Source organism: Pollachius pollachius, assembly GCF_949987615.1.
Source record: "Pollachius pollachius genome assembly, chromosome: 13".
Classification (NCBI taxonomy): Eukaryota; Metazoa; Chordata; class Actinopteri; order Gadiformes; family Gadidae; genus Pollachius; species Pollachius pollachius.
Window position 1 is genome coordinate 14,725,019 of NC_136946.1, and position 22,530 is coordinate 14,747,548.

Sequence of the window (22,530 nt, forward strand, 5' to 3'; positions counted from 1 at the left end):
TGTGTGTGTGTGTGTGTGTGTGTGTGTGATCATTAGGGAATGGCGTACAAATTCACATAACTATGCATCTTCTGTTCCTCATAGCTGCTGCCTCTCTTGCATGATGAGATTGCATGATAATAATATAATAACATGCCAGGTGCTGCCAATGGCTGCCCTAAATCAGCACAGCATGTACCAGCTAATAACCAATCAGCTAACGACATGACCTCATGTGCGCTTCTTTATTTGAAGAGAAAACTGGTTAACTGTGGAAAAAAATCAGAAATTGAATTAAATATACGCCCATGCAAAAAAGTCAAGCCTACTTCGTAAATTGTTGTTTTTGTGTATTTATCGCATATGATAAATATGGAATTACTTGATTTATCGTGCTTTGTATACTTTCTCCTTGCACCTAGAGGTAGCTCCCTTCCTCTCTCAAATTTAGGGTGCAATCTTTGTTTTCTAGTTTACATTTGAATCACCACTGTAAACAAGACGTGTATTTTCAATGACCTAGGCTCCCAGTTAGATGCTGAGAAACACTTTTTGGTTCATGTGTCTTTGATCCTTTGATGTTTGTTCCTACAAAGTGACCCTAGAAGTCATTAACATTTGCTCTCTCATTGAAGACTGTATGGAAAGTCCTGCCTGTTTTCCTTCCTATGAACGTGCTCCATTATATGAAAGACTCTGCTGAAGCGCCGTACAATAAATCCTGTTTCTACAATAATTAAAAAGGCCAAGCACGCAGTCCATATTAACTGTATATGAATAGTTCAATAGGCCAACCACTTGAGGTTTGGAGCTCCCAGTGTGCCAGACCACAGTGTTTATGCAGCTGTTCCAACTGTATGTCATCTGCTGTTTGTAACCCATGTCTCCAAGGGTTGTGCTGTCAATGTTCATCTGGTAAACTGACACCACTCACTGAAGCAGAAATGTAAATACCCTGCCTCCTGCTGATTAGCCAAGCATGTATTTTGACAGTAAGAGTTTCTGTAGGTAAGAGAGTTGTACAGAGAGAGAGAGGGGGAAAGAGCCGAAGAGAGCACAATTATGAAATAAAAATGAATTAAACAAAGGAGTCCTTCCTTTCTGCTCACTCACTCCCTAAGTTTCTCTGCTGTTTAAATGACAATGTCATGTGTCTTATAGGCATGTCTTATTAGCCAACAAAGCACTTTAAAAAGTTAAGCCAGCCGTGGGCTTTTAAGCCAACAGACATAATCAACAGTATGCTCTTGGTTTTGCACTTATATAGGAAGGCTGTAGATTGATGATAGTTATCCCAAAAAAAGGCATTACATTGCATGTTGCTTTTTATTACAAATACATTATTATACATATATCTGAGCAGGGTTGTGTACACGAAGAGTGCCAAAAATCTGGCAGCTGACGTATTGAACTTGTCAATCAGAAGGTAGAGATTAGACAGGACAGAGTCTTGGAAAACAAGAGACAAGATAGAGAGAGCAAATTAACTGGACAGGTGTTTGGGGGTGGTCGTTTCAGTCATGCTGGATAAAGGACAAGAATAAAGCCTTGAGTATGAGTCTAAGGTCTGCTCCTCATAAAGTTCTGCTCCTCATTTGAAAAAATAATAATAGTAGCCGTTGAGTGAGATGAATTAGGTGATGACGAGATGATGTAAAGTCATCAAAAAATGAAAAGCTATATCACTATAAAATTCAACTAATTTGCCCAATTTATACATGTATCATAGAGTAAACCTAATGTCCAGTATACTAGAATAACCTACAGACTAGGGCGTAATTACTCCATTTTGTTACCTGCGCGTATCTGTTTTCATTTATAGATATGGGAACCAGAAATGATCACCAGCACATCAACAAAATCGTAATCACGGCATTGTGTTTGAGTGTCGGTGTGCGTGTCTTCGTACAGCAGAGGTTTAAAGGGGATCTGTGGTTTCTCTTTATAGCGTTCCTATGTCCAAAGATCAATCTGTCTTCCTTCAGATCCCCAGAGATGTCATGGAGGCACAGGGCCACTAAACAGATAGCCACTTCCCACACCACGGCTCTATACAAGGCCTCAGAGGAACACACTAAGAAGGTGGGTGTGTGTGTGTGTGTGTGTGTGTGTGTGTGTGTGTGTGTGTGTGTGTGTGTGTGTGTGTGTGTGTGTGTGTGTGTGTGTGTGTGTGTGTGTGTGTGTGTGTGTGTGTGTGTGTGTGTGGTATGGGAACACACTATCTCCAGCCAGAGGGGTCAGATTTATTTATTTATGAGCTATTGGATTGCTAACAAACGTCAGGAAAAGACATTCTAATCTTTTCAATCAGATTTGCTGTCTGCCGGTAGTATTGGCACCAAACTATAGGTGCGGAAAAAAAAGATTTTTGGAGGCACCAGAAAAGGTAATCAATGGAAGGCAGCATCTCGAGGATTAGGGAACTATTGGAAATCCCTTTTCGATCATATACATCTCAGATAATATGTTCACTGTGGCCATTGTTAAACCTGCCATGCATGTTTATCTTCCTTTGATGTAGCCTACCACACATTCTGTAAAACATTTTAGTGAAGCATTTCCAGCTCATCAAAAATAACAATATCTCTCTTTTAAAGATCCATTTGCTTTTGAGAGCCTATTTTAAGCTTTTTTGTCTTCTTCTGAACCTATAATTGGTGCGTTTTTATACCACAAGCGGTTAGGCAGCACAATGAGCACTTTAAACGTAATTTTGCAGAACTTGTTTAATTGTATGTCTGTGTGTTTAATGCTAACTTATTATCTTATATAGATAGTGTATAGTGCATTTATTATATCAGTGTCTGTAACTATAGGCGCAGATGCATGTTTATACCATCTACTGTGGGTATGATGGTGGGCATAAGCAATGTAATTTCCATTGTTCTGGATGCAATAAACTTGACTTTGACTTTAACTTTGCATACTTCTGTTTGGCTTATTTGTCAATGCTAATTTATGTGAATATTAATTCAAATGAATGCAGACCTTAGTTGCACATGCATATATACATTTGTCATTTCAATTTATTGGGGATTATTTCTGAGGAGCTAGGTATTCCCGTCCAAAGCTGTGTATGAACACTCCGACGAGAATGCATGTACACTAACCGTATAAAGGGCCTGATGCTGATTGTAAAGTATGCGAGGTTTCTACCCTGTAGTTTGATAGATACAAAGGGAAATAACAACAGTGATTCAAGTCAAGGATGTTTGGGGTTGATCGGGGAACTAGAATAACAGTTCTTATGATTATTCTTTGATTTAACGTTTAGAAAATAAAAGTATACTGTTACTACAACATTGTGGAGCTAATTGTTTTTTTTATTGTGCTTGCTATTAAGTTTTTCACAATTTGTTTTAATAATGTAGCATGACTATGTGTTGATGAGCTGATTTTATTTTACTCATAGCCTCTCCAACTTTCATTTTCCTTTTAGAGCTGAGTAGGCATACGTGGGCGTTACCTTACAGGCCACCGTATGATGTCGTGGCGTTAGCGGGCTATAACAGTTTGTTCATGTTGTTCGGATCTGATTAAGCTAAACGAAGTATTTGGTCGGAAATAGTTTTACCGTAAGATATCGTGTGTGATCAAGGAGTCAACATGAGGCGCGCAGGTTTAGGTAAGATAAAACAAAATGTGGTTTTCATCTCATTTTGAAGCTGAACGTTAACACCACTGTTGCCCTACTGTCAATGTTTATGCTAGCTTGTGTTGTGTTGTTATAATAGTTGACTGTCATTTATAGGCGAAGGGCAACCCGGCAACTATGTCGCAAGTGGTTACAGTGTATATGAAGAAGAAAATGAACACTTACAAGAGGGTCTTCGAGCGAAAGTCACAGCCTTAAAGAGTGTAAGTAGTTCTAGTTTCTGTCTGTTAGCATACTGGAGGCTCAGGAAGCAAACAGCCTGAGATCATTGACGCATCACTCACATCATGATCTGTCGCTTCACAGCTGACCATCGATATCGGAACCGAAGTGAAGTACCAGAACAAAATGCTGGATGATATGGTTAGTGTGTAATGTTGTCGTGTAGTAAATTACCCACATTAAATTACCCACAGCTATTTGAAGAGCCTTTTTTTCTTTTTTTAGCAATTGTTATTATTGTGAAGATAAGTCAAAGATGTTATTTGCCTTTCTATCTTTTCAAATAAGAGCAAATGTAAACAATATTGCCATTTGTATGCCACGGGTTGGAAGTGTAAATGCATGTATGAGATCTGGGTAATACTTACCATGTCTTACTGTACCTCCCAATGTAGGATACAGACTTTGATTCGACGGGTGGCTTGCTTGGCGCCACCATTGGAAGAGTGAAGCAGCTCTCCAGAGGCAGCCAGACAAAACTACTTTGCTATATGTTGCTTTTTTGCTGTTTTGTTTTCTTTGTCCTATACTGGTTCATTAAGCTGAGATGATAACTTATATGTATGTACCTCCCTTCCTGTTCTATTTGACTCCACATTCATTTCCATGACAACCCACCTTTGTCTCAGGCCAAAGATGTGAATGGTTATTCAGAAAGATTGAAGGTTTTTCCAAGTACTCAAGCGAAGGGCCAGGGTCGCCTTGAATTTATCGGATACGTTCACCTCATAAATGAAGAACATAGTTAAATAATAATTACTGAAAATAGCAAATATTCTATAGAACCAAGTTGGCTGTCTTATTAATTAAATTAGCATATAGATTAACAAATTGGTGCCAATATGTGGAAACAATGAGAAGATAGATAGGTCAAATTGTAATATCCAGGAGAAACGGATATGTAGGCATGGTAAATCCTACAGATAGTTTTTTTTTTTTATTCTTTATAACCCGAAAGTGTTCAGATTCCATTATCGACGAGTTACTTTTAAGAAAGAGGAAATAGGATTTTAGAATATGTACAAACTATTACTTTCTATTGATGTATCAGCAATTTTTTTGTCATTTCAGCATTGTATTTAATTGTAAATAAACAATCAGTTCTCATGGTAATCTGTTGGTTGGTTTTGCAACGAAAGATAACGTCAAAAATAAACTTTTTGCCAAAAGTTTATTTTGAACAACTTTAGTCCGTTTAACATTAAAAAAAACTCATGAGCCCTTATACAGCATTTGTCTTGGATCAAAATAACCATTAAAATGCGGTTATTAAACAAACTATAACACGGACACCAAACACTGTCCTCTGCAACATTGGGACATATTTGTAACCACAAGGTTAGATCATTTACCTTGGTGGACTGAACCAGTAAAGGCCAAAATTATTTTTATGCTTCCATTATATTCTGCTTTTACTTTTTCTGATCAATCCTTTCATTTATGGCAGACTAGCTGAGAAGGTTTTCTATACATCCTAATTGTACAATTAGGATGTCAAATCTTCACATAAAGATCACCAGATGTCTGACTTGACATTCCACTCATCAGATACATTGATGGAACAGAACCATACATAGAAGCACTGGCCTGTCGTGTACCTGTTACAGCTATTCTACACAGAGATACACTGTTTCATTGCAAATTTCTTCCAGAATATCTCACTAATGCAAGACAATCGAACATGACAATCACAAACTGTGCTACTTCATTGAAAATAAAACTATGGTTACACAAATATTTGTAAATTGCACTTCAGTGATTTTGTAGAAATCCGGGTCTCGGGTAAAGTGGTATTTGTGACGGTGTGTCACGTCAATGATGAGGTCACTTAGGCAGGGTGTCCATGTACTTGCATATGATTCCCAACATTACCTCATCTGCCCCACCACCAATGGATATTAACCTGGAGTCTCTGTGGAATAAAAACAACATATTTTTAACCGTTGGACAACAGCTGATTACCAAATACACTCATTTTTGTACTCTTAATAGTGTAAAACCAAAATATATTGAAAGCATTTATTATGCTTAGAAAACTGTCCACACTTCCAGTAGACTTTCCAAGTCTATTAATATATATTATTTTTAGGCTCCATCGGCGTCCAGAACTTGTTTTTTTTCTCCTTTAGGCCTAATGTTACAAATGGTAATTTAAATTTGGGTTTTGGTGTGGTTTCAGTGTTAGGATCTAGGCACCCTGCTATTGGTTGAAAATTGGACACCAATTTGTCACCAAGCACAATTCCTCTGGCAGGTATGGCTTCTGCCCTCTGTAGTTTCACTTTGTGGGTTCTACCACTAACCCTGATGAAACCGGAAGTTCAACTTCTGGTTTTGCTAACCAAACAGCGCCAGACTATATTAATACCCAATCAATAGATGGCGCTGTAATGTAAAAGTTATGCTTGAAGACTTTCAACTTCAGAGAAAGCGAATGAAGAGCTGTAGCTCAATGTTTTGGCTGGTTCTTTTGTATTGTGGAGAATTTAAAATGTATGCTAAAGGACACAATTATAAAACCTCTTAAAGTATATATTATACAATATATTATAGCCCATCTTGATACAATTATGTGTAAGTGGCTACTGAACTGTCAAAAAGCACCACTGAAACCGCTTTTGAAAATACAATCTTCCGGGTGACTCTCAAAGTCCAATGTCTGAGAAATGTTTGCTGAAGAACCATAGAACAAACGTTTATGTTGTCTGCTCACCGGTAAAAGCGGCTGACCAAGACGTCGTTGGTGAAGCCCATGCCCCCCCAGTACTGGAGGCAGCTGTCCCCCAGCTCCCGGGCCAGGCGGCCAGCCTTCAGCTTGGCCATGGATGCCAGCTTGGTCACATCGTTGCCCTTGATGAACAGCGCTGCAACGAACAGAGGACAGACAGATAGAGCGAGAGAGAGCGACAGCGAGAGAGACGGAAAGAACAACAGGTGAGGAGTTAAGATTACAAATGACGCTGTTACGACGGAAGACGTAAAATGGAGGGCAGAGGTGATGAGACAGAACAGGATGAATTCAAAGCAGCACCAGCAGCGTTTTCTAAGGTTCACTTCGGATCAGATACGGACAAAAAATAATGTGTTTTTTAGTTTGTTTCGCTCTCAGGTGCTTTCTGTCAATAGGGCTTGACAAAACAGAATGCATCATTGGATGTTCTGTGGACGATACTCCTCCATATGCTGAGAAATTAAGAGAGTTGTAGTTATTTACAATCAATTCTGTAAATATTGCATAACAGAGGCTAATGAATGCTTTGTTTGGCCGCATCCCACATGAGACATGCTTTGGTTTCAATACAGTTTCAAACACAACAATTTCCCCCCATCATTTCGTGATGAATGACAAAATAATGACCAAAAAACATTATTACCAGTACAAATAACATGTGGACCGCGGATAGCAAGAAGGGTAGATACGCACGCATGCAGGCACACATGCACACACACACCTTTGTTCTGCCAGACAAGAGGCCCTTACGAGTGCCAAACAGCTGGATTATTGTACTCAAACGCTGCCAGTGGAAGCTGAAGTGGGTCAAACACAGCGAGGACAACAGTGGACCTCAGACCTCTGGCCGACGCATGCACCCCCTCATCCCCCTAGTGAATCACAAGCCCCAGAAGATCAATAGCCTGGGCGGCGTTCTCCTCTCCTTCATAGCGGCGGGAGGTTTGGCTCTCGGACCAGTGTTCGAGGGTTTGGCGTTTTATCCAGGGAATGGTTACAATGGGCTAGAATTGTAGGCTAGAATGTTTTGTGAGTCCTATTGGTTTGGGTTCTGTTTGATAAGGCAGGTTTTTTGTCGTGGAATTATGATTAATATTTTGATTCTTTGTCGATGTATGGATGACACCTGGTAACAACACCAACATGGGCATTGCTTCTTTAATGCCAATAATCAAGCACCATCACTTCACTTGAAACCTCCTTTCTGTGTCTTGGTGACATGGTGATGAGTGACAGGAGTGACATACAAGGCTCTGTCTTGTCCCATTGAAATATCTATAAGAGGACTGGATAATGTTGTGGCAAAGGTGTCCCAACGCCCGTTCGAAAAAAGGAACAGTGTTCGATCCCCAAAATCAGCACCCTACCTACAATCATCCTTGAGCAAGATGCCCAAACTCACATCCTGGATCTGAATTTTTCACAACTCGCTGAAAACCCCCTACAAAACAAGGGAATAGTGAACTCAAAGTGGATAGTGTGAATCCCAAACGGTGTGAATGCCTACCTGTAGCACGGTGCAGGAGGGAGCGAAGCAGCTCCACCTCCGTCTGCAGCTCGGCCAGCCGGAAATGCACCGTCTGGTGGTGGAGCACGGGCATCTTGAAGATCTTCCTCTGCCGCGTGTAGTCAATGGTCTCCTGGATGACAATGTCCATGGTGGTCAGGGCTGAACGCAGAAGGGAGGGGGAGAGGGCAGGGGCCGTTTCAGGTGACTATGTCTTTCATAGTTGACTTTGTAGTAAAAGGGTCACCAAGAAAGAATGTAATTCCTGCATTCAATTCTGTGTGTGTGTGTGTGTCAAGACCCCACTGTACAAATGTCCTTAAAACTGGGAGGACCAACTGACAGAAAATGCTGCAGAACACTAACGAGTGAGCAAGACTTTGCCCTCAGACCTAGAGTTGCTCAAAAGCACTTCACGAGATAATGTACTCTCCCACCCGTTCCTCATTTTACAGCAAGGGGGATTTACACGGGAATGCATCCCAGAATACCCTAAGATTGACCTGACACGGAGGAGCAGGGAGGAGAAGAGATTGAGGCAAGAATATGAGCAAGCACTCATGGGCGGTGTAGTATGAGGTAACCAGGGCTTACTAAAGTAAGAGTGATTGGGGGGGGGGGGGATCACTCACTGTTGGCCACTGCCCAGAGTCTCTCTTCCTGGAACTGGAGCATCTGGTAGGTGAAGCCCATGCCCTCCAGGCCAATGACGTTCTTGCTGGGCACGCGGACGTCATCGAAGAAGACCTCGGCGGTGTCTGATGACCTCATCCCCATCTTGTCTATTTGGCGGGCGATATGAACGCCTACGGGCACCAAGGGGAAAACTGATGAAGAAGCAGGCCTCGCAGTGGACTGGAGTTTTAATTAAAGTACACTAGGTCGAATGAGGAAAGCTGGAGGCTGTGTGAAATGAAGAGCTTCTGTGGAAAGCGGACGGTTATGTTTTGAAAGATGGTGATGTTGAAAGTGAGGAATGTGATGTAAGAGCATTGCAAAATTAAACCAAACCAATCGAAAACTTTTTGGGTTATAAATGATTTTGCCAATGAATGTTGTTTGCTGCATTACATTCATTTAGTCCCATTTAATTCATATTTTTCGATTGAAAAGTCTGTACACCCAAGAGTAATGAGAAAATGCTCTATAAATATAGATCATTTACCATTTAATTATTGTAAAAATAGCCATTTAAAAAATTGTATTATAAAAAAAAAGTAGTGGTCAGCATTTACACTAATCAAGACACATACAAAAACAAACTATCCAATTTATAAGAAAAAACGAGAACCACTGCCCATGTTGTAAAGCGGTCATTATCTTTCCACCGTTATCAAACATACGTGGCTTTATTGCACACATCCATCAAAAGATTGTTTGGTTAAGCATCAGTGTTAATGCACTTTGCATCACAATACGGTACAAAACAAATGTTGTCATTTGTCCGGTGCTGTAGAATATCCATCCACCAACAACAACAACAACAACTTCAGTCGATGACATTGATATTGTGAGCGTTCTGGTGAAAACAACAGATTATTTTTTACCGGGCAGATCCATGGGCAGACAGATGAGTGATTTATTGCGGTGCGGCGGTCCGTCACTGGTGTTGGCCAGCAGACACATCCAGTCCGCCTGCGTGCCATTGGTGGTCCACATCTTCCCCCCGTTGATCACGTACTCGTCCCCCTTCCTCACAGCCTTGGTCATGATACCTGCGGTAAGGAGTGGACGAAGCGTGTGGCAGGACGGATACGCAGAGAGAGATATACAGGGTGTGAGGCTTTCTGCTGATTGCCTGTGTGGATGGACGGATGGGTGGGAGACGAAAGAGTCGACCTATCCCCAGGTAGGCCTCTGAAATGTAACCACAACTCATCAACTCTACCCGTCTCGATGGAGAGTGAGCGTATACAATGGGAGTCAGCTTCCACATGAAGCAAATGGTGTGTATTGTTAGGCTCGGAACCTTCAGTATAGGGAAATGTTATCATTGTATGGTCAAAAACAAAGCTACTTTTTATCTAATGGATGATTAGTGTCCGTAATGCTCCTCGACGCAACACGGTCAGATCATTGAAGGCGATAAAGGAACGGCCAAGGGACGTACTTGATACATCGGATCCAGCCCCCACCTCACTCACTCCCAGACAGGCCACTTTGTCTCCCAGGATGGAGGGCAGCAGGAACTCTGTCTTCAGCTCATGAGAACCAAACCTGCACACGCAAACGCACATTTTAAGATCTCTCTCGCCGTTTCTCTGCCATCTATAAAATTATGTAGAGATGGTAATTTTGCGAATAATAGGGTGCTTAATGGTGTGTCAACACAGGTTAATGGGGTCTTTAAGGCATTTTAACAAACTTCATCTTTTTTTCATTCAGCAGAAAGTTTTTTACCGTTGAGGAGAGTGCCTCTGCATTGTGGCGTTATTTGCTGATTGTGATAAGCGGTTTTACATGCACAGCCTCAAGTGCAGCCCTGCGACCTGATGAATTAGATGCCATTTCTGCTTGGCGTAAGGCATATTTTATGATTACAAGTTTTTGTGTAGCCTTTGAAGGGTGAGCGGAGAACCTCAGGGGTGTGTAGCGAACAACACAAAGGTTCCATTACGAGGATGAATGGCAAAAATAACATATGTCGCTTATTGCCACACACGCACCAACGCAACCGCGCTCACGCACTCCGACCGGCATTTTTTCGTCATTTCTTTTGATTTGCGCAATTGGTTCTGCGTACCAAAGTTCAATAGATACAAATAAATTACATTTATTTCTCAAGCGCTAGAGAAATAAATATATGTGTGTGAGTCATCGGCCTGAGTGTGTGAGTCATCGGCAGAAGCACGTTTCCATTGGAACATGAGCTAATAGCACGCAGGCATTCAGTGGGCACCTGGCCAGTGCCGGAGTGGCCATGTCTGTCTGGACGCCGATCGCCATGGGGATCCCTCCGCAGCGGATGGTACCCAGCTCCTCCGAGACCGCCACGCTGTAGCTGAAGTCCAGGCCCAGACCTCCATACTCTGCAACACAGAGCACACGGCACCGGACACATGGCGCACAAACACGCACACACACAGTTGAGTTGCTGAGGGGTTGCTTTGCTGAACATCAAATACAGCAGCATCCTCAAATAAATATGCAAACATGCAACATTAACTGAAAACACAATAACTTTTTGGAATGGAAAAAAAATATACCTCCTAACAATAAGGATTTTTGGGCTTTTTTGTCCATGATGGCTCATATCGAATGAGGTACATCGTTGTTTATATAAAGCTTATATAACTTAGAATTGATAAAACAGAACACTAATTAAGAAAATCATTGAAAGTAATTAGAGTCAGCCTATTGAAGTTGGGACTTATTCAATGCATAGGTCAATGTTGTTGTCGCAAACATATCCAAAAGGGTCTGCATTGATTGTTTGCAAGGAGGTTAACGACTCTTCCCATTTCACTCATTTCAATTATGGTCAGAGGTGTAGAAAAATTAATTAAACCAATCAATGCTTGCAAATGACTGAAATTCAATTATGGAGCCATCATAGTGTGTGTGAGTGAGTGAGTGAGTGAGTGAGTGAGTGAGTGAGTGAGTGAGTGAGTGAGTGAGTGAGTGAGTGAGAGAGAGAGTGTGTGTGTGTTTGAATGTGGCCATAGCAAAACAAGATTAGCTAAATGTAAAGCACATCTTAAAGTGAGATGAGTTTTTATCCCTAAAGGGTATATTGTAAATTGGGGGGGCTCAATAGGGGATATGGGGACAGTGCATCTTTACTTATTATGGGTTAAATTATTTCATTTTTTTCAGTTCTATAGTGTTGACATGACCTGAGACTGAAGACAATCAGACTGACAAGAGGGACCAGGTTTAACATGGAATGGTGGGTGGAGGGGATATAAAGACAGGAAACAGACACAGCTGCATGGCGATAAGGCTCCAATGGTCCTGGAAACCCCGCGGTGGATCATGTGGACAAAGGGAAGCGCAGAGCTTTCACCCACTTTCATCAAAACAGCTGCCCCAGCGGGCCAGCATGGAAGCAAAGGAGAACACGGACACGCAGAAGATGCTGCCTGGCATGTGTCCTTTATTCAACCTTTAATATTCAGGTTGAATAAAGTCTAATTGGTGTTGTGACAGCTCTTTTGCAAGAGACCAGGAAGAGAGAGACCAAACAGAGAGACCAGAGGGAAAGAAAGCAGGGAAGAGACACCATAGAGTGACCAGAGGGAGAAACCAGAGTGAGAAAGAACGGCTAGAGAGAGGGACCAGGGAGCGAGAGACCAGAGAGAGAGAGAGAGACCAGAGAGACAGCAGAGAGAGAAAAAACAGGGAGAGACCAAAGAGACAATAGAGAGAAACCCAGAAAAGACCAGCGAGAGAGACATCAGGGCAAGAAAGACAAGAATAAGCGAGAGAGAGAGCGAGAAAATGTTAAATTATATAGTCAAGATGTTCATCTAATTGTGGATAACCTTCTATGACATTCTATTCTCGTCGGCTCCATCTGAGGTGAAAGAATGTCAGTTATGCATGGCACTAGACTGACATGCCTACATTAGAAAGTGATCCTGCTGATTAACGATATAGTGGGGGCTTGATGGCCTTCATTAGCAATGTCTTTGTGGAAGTAGACAACAAATCCAGTGGGTTCACGCATTAACTTATATGCCAAGGGCTGTCTGCCCTTTGAATCATTATGTAGGTAGCGATTCATTACGGTACACCACCTGTACTGTACACTGATAAAGTTAGACAATGTAGAAAGGGAAAAGTCAGCAGCTTAAAGTCAGGACTTAACAAATTCTAAGAAAGATAGAGGTGTGATTCATAGTGTACTCCAAAATGGCAACAAAACTAAGAATTAAGAAAATATTATTAAAGAAAATCTTTGCAAATCACTCAAACATCTAAACACTGCCATAAAAAATATTAGGTTTGATTGGGGAAAGTGTGTATCCATCAGACTGGAGAAAGGGCCAACGCCAGGTGCTGTGGAAAGAACAGATAAAACACAGCCAGGGGAGCCAAGGGTCATCCCTGTTGACCTCCCGACCAGGTTCCCATGGCAACACTTCCTGTCCTCTTGTTTTCAGAAGGGAGTATCTCCATGAACAGGATGCATTCATATTCCCTACTCCTCATTCTGTATAAACGGTTATACGTGGAAAGCACGTCTTTGAAGACAGGACATGTCAACAGAGTTGTCGGTCTCATTCTCACATGGAACAGGGGAAGCTTCTCAGTGCATCGCTGTAATCTCGGGTGTTCTTGTGCGTGCACAAGAACATTTTGCCATGTTGAATAAAGATGTAACCATTAGGGAGGGGTCGGTCGCGAACGACTCGTTCACAACGAACGAATCCCGAAGGTGAATTACGAGAACTGATTTCAAAACAAGAGAACTGATTCTTTGATACTTTTTTTTCTTTTAACATAAAACAAAAATATGGTCATGTAAATAACATATACAGGCAAACAGAGCTCCGTCTCCCTGCGACCTTATATTGATTGAGTCTAAAACTTTCTCAAAGATTCAGCCAATGAGAGTACTACAGCAGGTAGCAATCGCGTTGCCATGGCCAATGGGTAAACAAATGACAAGACACCGCCACGCAAGTTAACTAACGATCGCTGTAGGCTTCAATATCATGCAAGCAATTTGTTAGTTTTATTTTTATTTTGTTCTACAACACAAATGCATGCTTTAATAAAGTATTGTTTTACCTACCATGGAAATGGTCGGACTGCGTCGTATAGGCCAATGCTATAGAAATTCGCTTTTGTTGTTTTCCGAGCGCACCGTGACTGAAAACCTTTTTTCGTTTCTGTTTTATTCCCCCTCGTTTCCACCCTGCGATGCGGTTCGATTCGGTGCGGCTTGGAGCAGCTCAATTACGGCTGGCGTTTCGACCGCCGACAGTACCCTTAGCCTTAGGGCAGGCTGTGAAAAAGCCTTAATTCGCGGGCGTACTCAATACTTATACGCAAAGGGGGGCGCGGGGATTCTCTGTCAAAGGATTTAACGAACGAATCAAACGAACGAATCAAACGAACAAATCGTGATAGTGAACGGAACTGAAAGAACTGATTCCTGGAAAATAATCGTTTTGCCCATCCCTAGTAACCAGCCATGCTCACTTTCTTTTAACCCCCCCCCCCCACTGTGTCTTTGAAAACACAATAATACTCAACAAGCTTAAAAAGAGGTTATTACGTTGAATTTTTATAAACAATTTCCCCAGAATTTATATTTGTCAATGGACGTAGCAGCATGTCTTGCAACAATGGAAACAAATAACGATAATGTCAACAATGAATACCTTTTTCTGTCAAAGTTTGAATCTAAATAATGATAATGCACATGTTTCTTAATATTTCAATAGCCTGAAATAACAGCTAGTTCTTCTGTCAGGATATTGGGTTATCATCTCAGTACGGGCCAATTCTCACAGCACTAGGCCCACTTCAAACAGAGCATACTCATATTCCCATCTGTTAATCCAGTGCGTCTTCATACCATTACCTTGGCCCTGCTTTACCGCCTAATCCTAACAACTAATTCTTAAGGGATGTGCACTCAGCACATTCTTAATCCCCCCACCTCCTTCTGGTTACCACAATGACCTCTACATTTACAGCGGATTTTATTTCCCTCTTCCCACAGTTCACCATACTTACACACAGCCTTGTTCGATTTTACAAACCACAACATTCAAAAGGCTACTGAATACATTGCGCCCCACGCCTGGCCCCAGCTGCCTGCACCATCTGGAGATACCATAACAGGATGACAGGTGGGGTGGGTTGCAACCTGCGACCCTCTCATAACCCAGAGATCTTGGGCGACACACATTCTCAACTGAGCCCACTATAATGGGGAAAAGACCACATATAGGACAACAAAGCAAACCCTGTAGAGGACTAGGAGCACAAACCAAACCCATCTCTGGTTCTGATTTCCTACTTTATTGGTTTGTTTTAAAACCAACCGACGGAGGTAGCCACATTGTTAAACTCGAATCATGGTTGTGAGTGTATGCTTCTGTGAGATGATTGGGATTATCGTGCTATTCTCAAGAGCCGTATCTGCTCTGCTTTACTTATTGCTGAAATGTGATTTGTATGCAATACAATGCCTGGTGCCGGACGCATTGTCCTCCCAATCCCCTACAGTACAAAGCTATTTATTGGGCGATTGTATATTGCATTATAAATGCCTAAGGTAGGCAGACAGAATCTCTAAGTGATACAGGCACTGCAGCAACACAAGCAGAAAAATGCCATGACAATCCTGATGTTTTCTGAATTCGGTGATGGCCACAACAAAAAACAATAACAAAATCTGAAAAATAGCAATTTTTTCTTTGCTTTTCACCCCTTATCTGGCTGACATTTTCCAGCCTTATTCAAGCATTTCATTATGTCAAGATGAACGCAGGCGTTCATCTTGACATAATGAAATGCTGCATTGTGGGGTTAAAAAAGTTTAACCCCACAATGACAAAGCAATCATTAGAACTAAAACCATTAGCTTTAATCATTCAGTTCCTTTATTTGTTTCCGATTTCAACATTAGATTTCTGCAAAATATTGAACGAGACAGATCATAGTTTTTTACCGACTGGTTTGTTGACCCCTAAAATGCCGGCGTTCCCCAGGATCTTGAAGATTTTGTGTGCAGGAAACTTCCCCTCTGCCTCCCACTGGTCCACGTGTGGATTGATCTCCTGTTCAATGATCTACAGCAGAAACACAACAGTGATCGTGTGTGTGCGTGTGTGATTACATTTTTTTTTTTTTTTTACATCTTAAGCATGGAACCTGATGTCTTTTGGGTGACACATACAAATAAAGAATTCAAAACCTGCCTGTGGACTGGGATGTTGTTGCGTTGTTGGTGTCCTGCAAAAGGTTGAGGTTACTCATATTTTTGTCTGAGAGCCAATCAATGCCAGAGTAAAGTGAATAATGAAGCTATTGGAAAGTTTTTTTAGGTTGTAACATTCTCGGCCCTGAATTTAATTGATTTGTGTCAGAGCAAAAAAAACTTTGGGAGTTCCGAGTACCATCATGAATACAGAATCTTAAAGAAAATGTGTACTGTAATAGTGCTGTACAATTACAAAAATGTCAATAATGCTCTTTGTTAAACAGAAGCAGCAGACCAAGCGTGGACTAGTCCGGTCTATAGGTATGTTTCTGTGGAACACACACCACTATTAACTAGATGTGGGACAAAATATCGATACAGCGATATATCGTTGCCGTTCTTCGTGCGAAACGAGAAACGATACACTTGCACCCAATATCGATAGATTGGAATCTTAATGGAACCCGGGTCGCTTCGGTAAGGACTGAGCCTTAATGGTACACTCTACCCAGTGAACTACTGGGGCGCCCCAAATATTGATATTTTAATTAATAAAATAAGACGCTCTAAAAAGATTTCCCTGCTCCCAGCATTGCTACTTTATTGCTGCTCGAGGCAGTTTGAAAGAGAAACGGCAATAAACTGATTTTCCAGGCATTTGTTTTAAAGGAATTGCTATTTTAAGCCTTGGTGAGTACATTTTCTAAAACATTTTGGATAAAGAGAATAACTTTTTGGGGGTTTATGAGTGGGTTATGTATTGCACAAACTCACCTTGGATAGCTCTGACCTTGAACATTCAGGGAAGGATATCCTGTAACCCTCTTCTGGGCCATAACTTTAGCACACTTTTCCAGAAAACCTTTGGTCACTCAGTCTTCCCTTTCCTCTATTGCTCGTTTGTTGCAGAGCATTTCCCCTTGTGGGCCAGTTTATTTAAAACTACTGTGCATCCTATGTGGCTTTACTCACAAGTCAAGCTTCCTCCCATTTAAAACATCCTTGAATGAGTGATTTAAATTAGCCTTGGTTTATCCTCTGAAGGCGCCGGTTGGATGAAATCATAATATTATATGCAGCAAGACGAACCGGCGGCCAGCTATATTAAGAGCAACGGATGTCTACCAGTGGAGGAAAGTGTGGTTGAGCCATGGTTTGCCTTTGTTTGTGTATGGTGTATTGTTGTTGAATTTTGATCGTAAATTGATTACAGGGAAGACTGCCAGTAAAATACTAGCCCTTCAATGGGAAGCCTAATCACAGTGGTAAGTGACTGGTTAGTTAGCGGTAAGGCAGTGATTGCTCACAATGCCTTTGATACTTATATTTTATTAAAATAAACGTACTGAAGTAGTATAACGAATATAGTCTGTAGTCCTCAATGTCACTTAAGATGAAAACGCTTGAACTACCTTGTCATTGGGGAAGCGTATTGTTAGTGAACAGGGGTTACGTCAACACAATTACATGAACTTGACCCCTCACCTACTTGCTTTAACTGTCTGGTGCGAGTACGTGAAGGAATTAAGAAATGAATACTCTTTAATATTCCACTTTCAATTGTTGTTCCCTTTTACAGTTTATTTTTACAAGTCCACGTCTAACCTTTATGAATGTTGTCATGTTGTAGTAATCATATGCTCTCATTTCCATACCTTTTTGATGGACTCCTTTAATGCAAAATGCTCTGGCGTGTAGATCAAATGGTCCACTGTCGTCTCAGGGGCATTGGAGGGAGTGTGTTTGGACGACGATACATTTTGTGACAACGTCCGAAAACCTCCTAAGCTTGAGGATCTGTACAAATGACAGATACCTGCAATCTGACCTGCAGCGCGGACAGCCATGTTTACACTTTACACCAGTATGTACGGTTGGTACGGAAAGACCGTAGCGCCAAAAGCGATTCAAAATTATAAGAGCACCCGTAGTTTATCGATACATCGTTAGAGTTAAATTGGAATTCGTGCACTGTCTAGGAAAAAAAACAATATATTTGCTTGAATTAACTCATTAAATTGAAATATTGCTCTGTGTGTATTTGCGCTACTACCTACACAACACCTGTGTACCTGCGTACTCCACTAACAAACAGCGAATGTCATATCGACAGGTTCGGTCATCCTTTCAATGAAAAGCAACACCAACACACACAAAGCGTAACCTCACCAAAACTCTGGGGTAATTTATTCAGGAACTCATGAGTATGAACAACAAGCAGCCATTTTAACCTTTATGTCATTGCAACTACTATTCTTCACACAGGCCTGTGAGTGATAATCCATTGAAAGACGTGGGAGAGGCGGGAGATGGTCCTTGAGCACTAGTGAGGTGCAATGCGAACAGCTCCTCGGGTCCCCGTCTAGCAGATGACGCAGCCACCTTTCTCCTTGAACGGGTTCTTGTCCTCTGGCATGCCCTTCACTAAGATGTCTTCCTCCTCGGCGGCCACAATGTAGTCCTTGATCTCCTCGCAACATTTGGATGTCTGAAGTGAACACAGTGGCATTGACATTCAGCAGCTTTTTCATGCGAATGACAATAAAGTATAAAGTCTCTCTCTGTCTCTCTCTCTCTCTCTCTCTCTCTCTCTCTCTCTCTCTCTCTCTCTCTCTCTCTCTCTCTCTCTCTCTCTCTCTCTCTCTCTCTCTCTCTCTGTGTGTGTCTCTTGCTATATCCATATCACATGTAACTAAATCTATTGATCAATTAATAATAGCATAAAATAATAATATAACAATCATTTTTCTTACCAACCACCTCTCAAGTTTGACTTCAATTTTCTTCTGGTCCAATTCCATCTGGGCCTTGTCCTTGTCCGTCAGATCATCCATATTAATGACTCCTGGCATCCTCTGTGACACACAGAACTGTTTTTTCACATGGGTTTCTTATACATAGTAATCATATTGGCTTCCACGCACTCCATGTCGCTTTGGCACATTCCATGTAAAATCCCAGTTTAAGATAGGAAGACATAGGAAGACACAGAACAATCAATTTGTTCAATAGAAAACAATGAAACATAATTAAGTCGAGAAAATGTACTTACGGCTGTTGAACAGAGATGTCTGTCAACTCTGCCAACTTCCTGTAGAATCCTTCTCCCCGGCCTCAATCTGGGTTATAAAGTAATCCGCGTAAACAAGCCAAATCCTGTAATCTGATTAAAGCAAGCTGCCTTCATATTCCTCCACCTCTCTTTAAGTGATTTTGTCAGAGGGCAAAGTCATTCAAACTGGTGTCTATGTGGATGCAGTGGAAATATGTATTCACATTAGATATTACAGGTGAATCTCCATGAAATGGATCAATGTTTAAATAATTTGTTTTCCTTGTAAAAGATATGGGTCATGGGGCCGTGCTATGGGATTGATATCACTTTGCTAAAACGGCTAATCTGTATTAAGGCTCCACCTGTTCGGTTGGAGAAACACATAGTGCCAACTGTGAAAATCGAAGCTCTATAAAACATGGAGAAATTCCCTCGTAACATTTTAGACCTGAAATTTATTATTAGAATTGTCAAAAGTGTCAAAACCTCACTTACGGATGATTGCATTTCCATTTTGGGTGGAACTCCTTATATATATGCATTATAGCTCATGGCACTATAATGCATATATATTATTATAGTGCATAAGCATGGCATCATCTTATAGACCAATAACGTAATTTTGAAATAGTAAAGAATTGTACAATTTGGACAAACTGTGTGTATGTGTGTGTGTGTGTGTGTGTGTGTGTGTGTGTGTGTGTTTGTGTGTGTGTGTGTGTGTGTGTATGTGTGTGTGTGTGTGCACACATAACATATTTCAAAATTACGTTATTGTAACGTAATTTTGAAATGCATGTGTGTGCATATGTGTGTCTGTGTGTGTGTGTGTGCCTGTGTGTGTGCGTGTGCGCGTGTGTGTGCACGTGTGTGCGGGTGTGTGTGTGTGTCAGTGACAGTGTATGTGTGTATATGTGTGCGTGGGTATTGGTGTACGTGTGTGGGCAATAGAAGAGAGCAGTAGAAACATGATTGCTGGTTAATGAAATGTATATATGAAATATATTTTTTGGATCAATAATAGCATGGTGAGGCACCACCAGAGCTGATGTATAATGCTTCACATCCTGATGACGATCATTGAGATGACGATGATGATTACGGTAATGACGATGATGAGTATAGCACACACACACACACACACACACACGCACACACACACACACACACACACACACACACACACACACACATACATTTGCGCCATATAATCAGGAATTCCAGTCATTCCGTTGAACTCTATGTGTATATATCCCGCCCCTTATTAGTTTCCGCCAGATAAACTTGCCGCGGCTATATAAAGTGTTGGGTTGGGATGTCCAGAATACAGCCAAGTCTGAAGTTGAACCTAAAACAAGGCAGCAAAATGGAACGCAGCCTATCCCTGTTTACGCTCTTCTGCTCGCTCCAGCACGTTTTTTCGCTGCTAGATAACGGTAAGTTACAACTGCACGACAACTGCACTATCCTATAAGATATTTTAAGAAAACAATTTTGCATGGTAAACAACACTTACTTTCCTGTTTTCCATTTTTAGGTGTCTGTCTTCTGCAAGTGGCCGAGGGGCCGTGCAGAGCATTGTTTCCGAGATATTATTATAACACCATCACGCAGAAATGCGAGGAGTTTCACTATGGAGGGTGCAATGGGAACGGCAATAACTTCAGCAGTTACCAGGAGTGCCGGAAAACATGCTTTAGAATCCCAAGTACGTCGCAGTTAAACAAATGCAAATGGCGCAAAAGAAAACTGTATTTTCGCCCGAATGCATATCTGCAAGGGAATATATATGTATAGGCCTATACGATTATGATAACATTTATAACTTAAACAACAAACTTTTTAACAAATTTGACCCCTGTATTAACATTCAATATAACCTCTTTATGTTTATTTAATTTAAAGAAGTCCCGAAAAAGTGTAGATTCCCCCAGGAGATCGGCCCGTGCCGGGCCCTCCACAAGAGCTATTCCTTCAACATGACCACCATGCAATGCGAACCATTTGAATATGGAGGCTGCAACGGCAATCCAAACCGCTTCCGGGACCTCAAAGCCTGCAATGAATACTGCAGCCCCCACAAAAGTCAGTATTCCTTATGATATCTGGCCATCGTCTTTGCAAAGTGCATTGGCCTTTATAGACAAGTCTGCAGTACAAAATAAAGTTGATTGATTAAAGGGACTCCGGTAACTTTTCTTCAGGTTTTTGACTGTGTGTGTGCACTTTTTTCCCCAGAAATTCCTATTCTGTGCCTGGATATACTGGACAGAGGGAAGTGTGCGGCGTCCATCCCACGCTTCTACTATAAAGCATCGAGCGGCACCTGCGAGGAGTTCAGCTACTCAGGCTGTGGCGGCAGCAGCAACAACTTTGTATCTATGAGTAGCTGCACGGACGTCTGTGTTAATGGTAAGCCATTGTGTGTGTGTGTGTGTGTGTGTGTGTGTGTGTGTGTGTGTGTGTGTGTGTGTGTGTGTGTGTGTGTGTGTGTTTGTGTGTGTGTGTGTGTGTGTGTGTGTATGTGTTTGTGCATGTTTGTGTGCGTACATGCATGTGCATGTGAGCTTGTTGCGTGCAAGCGTGTTGTTGTTCTAGATTTGAATGTACCTGTTGCACTTCAGAATTTCAAGCTGCATACTTAATGAATGAGGTAGGGGAATCATGACCTGTCTATCCTCATTCATAATATGAATTAATGTTAAGGGCCTTAGGACCACTGCTTTGGTTAATGCTTGTATGAAAGACAATTTGCTGACGCAACAAAGGAGTTCATTATGCGTTATTATGAGTGTATTATGTTGACCTTTTTTTTTTTTTTTTTTTAACATTTTCTTCTATTTCTCTAGTTCCAGGATCTAAAGATCGCCAGAACAACACAAACAGACGGCGGGAGCGAAGATACCCAAACAATATGATTAAATATGAACTTGCTTAGAGGTTCCAGTGCCACAAGAATGGATCACTCAATGCAACCTGCCATGGTTTGGAGTACGACTATCGTCTGCCAAGTGGAGCAGTTGAAACAGAGAGTTTCCATTAATATTAATCCATAATCCAACATATTATTTTGGATTATTAAGTATATCAAGTTGGAGACTTCTGCACTTATGTGACCGATCTTGGATTTGTATACGTTGTTATATCTTGTATACGTACAGTTTATATATATATATACATATATATATGAAAATATGTGTGTGAGTTTGCACAGATGACTGTTTGTGTGTGTGTGTGTGTGTGTGTGTGTGTGTGTGTGTGTGCGTGTGTGTGTGTGTGTGTGTGTGTGTGCGTGCGTATGTGTGTGGGGGTGTGTGTGGTCGTCAACAATATTCTGACAATGGCCAATTTGACTGTTATTTTTCATAAAATAAAATATATTTGTTACGATTAAAACTAAACAAGATTTTTTTTTACATTATTCCTTCCCTTTGAATCACAATCCCAAACCATTCCAACATGAAACATCAAATAAACAATTCAATCCAAACAATGCACA

The 22,530-nt window shown here is 41.3% G+C and overlaps 4 protein-coding genes across 4 annotated transcripts; 2 read left to right on the forward strand and 2 right to left on the reverse strand.

The window, feature by feature from the left end:
- Positions 1–3,462: 3,462 nt before the first annotated feature.
- bet1 (Bet1 golgi vesicular membrane trafficking protein) lies at positions 3,463–4,419 on the forward strand. The gene is made up of 4 exons (XM_079750146.1): positions 3,463–3,604; positions 3,731–3,837; positions 3,941–3,997; positions 4,252–4,419. Exons 1-4 carry the CDS (start codon positions 3,586–3,588, stop codon positions 4,405–4,407), a joined length of 339 nt encoding a protein of 112 aa, XP_079606272.1. The 5' UTR covers positions 3,463–3,585; the 3' UTR covers positions 4,408–4,419.
- Positions 4,420–5,628: 1,209 nt separating this feature from the next.
- On the reverse strand, positions 5,629–17,823 carry LOC307085366 (putative acyl-CoA dehydrogenase 6; the record flags this gene model as incomplete). Its single annotated transcript, XM_079750145.1, has 9 exons — positions 5,629–5,768; positions 6,570–6,720; positions 8,095–8,256; positions 8,727–8,900; positions 9,642–9,809; positions 10,205–10,311; positions 10,994–11,123; positions 15,725–15,845; positions 17,632–17,823. The coding sequence occupies 9 exons, from the start codon at positions 17,821–17,823 to the stop codon at positions 5,681–5,683; spliced, it is 1,293 nt and encodes a 430-aa protein (XP_079606271.1). The 3' UTR covers positions 5,629–5,680.
- Positions 17,824–18,338: 515 nt separating this feature from the next.
- gngt1 (guanine nucleotide binding protein (G protein), gamma transducing activity polypeptide 1) lies at positions 18,339–18,828 on the reverse strand (the record flags this gene model as incomplete). Its single annotated transcript, XM_079749906.1, has 2 exons — positions 18,339–18,464; positions 18,730–18,828. The coding sequence occupies 2 exons, from the start codon at positions 18,826–18,828 to the stop codon at positions 18,339–18,341; spliced, it is 225 nt and encodes a 74-aa protein (XP_079606032.1).
- Positions 18,829–20,331: 1,503 nt separating this feature from the next.
- Positions 20,332–22,421, forward strand: tfpi2 (tissue factor pathway inhibitor 2). The gene is made up of 5 exons (XM_079749213.1): positions 20,332–20,467; positions 20,569–20,739; positions 20,937–21,116; positions 21,270–21,443; positions 21,881–22,421. Exons 1-5 carry the CDS (start codon positions 20,347–20,349, stop codon positions 21,967–21,969), a joined length of 735 nt encoding a protein of 244 aa, XP_079605339.1. The 5' UTR covers positions 20,332–20,346; the 3' UTR covers positions 21,970–22,421.
- The last annotated feature ends 109 nt before the right edge of the window (positions 22,422–22,530 follow it).

What these genes read in the sequence shown, in the direction of transcription:
- bet1 (XM_079750146.1), top strand. An exon ending in AAGTCACAGCCTTAAAGAGT is followed by an intron (nt 3,838 to 3,940) that starts GTAAGTAGTTCT and finishes GTCGCTTCACAG; the next exon opens with CTGACCATCGATATCGGAAC. An exon ending in ACAAAATGCTGGATGATATG is followed by an intron (nt 3,998 to 4,251) that starts GTTAGTGTGTAA and finishes CTCCCAATGTAG; the next exon opens with GATACAGACTTTGATTCGAC.
- tfpi2 (XM_079749213.1), top strand. Translation starts at nt 20,347, where the DNA reads ATGTCCAGAATACAGCCAAGTCTGAAGTTGAACCTAAAACAAGGCAGC. An exon ending in TTTTTCGCTGCTAGATAACG is followed by an intron (nt 20,468 to 20,568) that starts GTAAGTTACAAC and finishes TTCCATTTTTAG; the next exon opens with GTGTCTGTCTTCTGCAAGTG. An exon ending in CACGGACGTCTGTGTTAATG is followed by an intron (nt 21,444 to 21,880) that starts GTAAGCCATTGT and finishes CTATTTCTCTAG; the next exon opens with TTCCAGGATCTAAAGATCGC.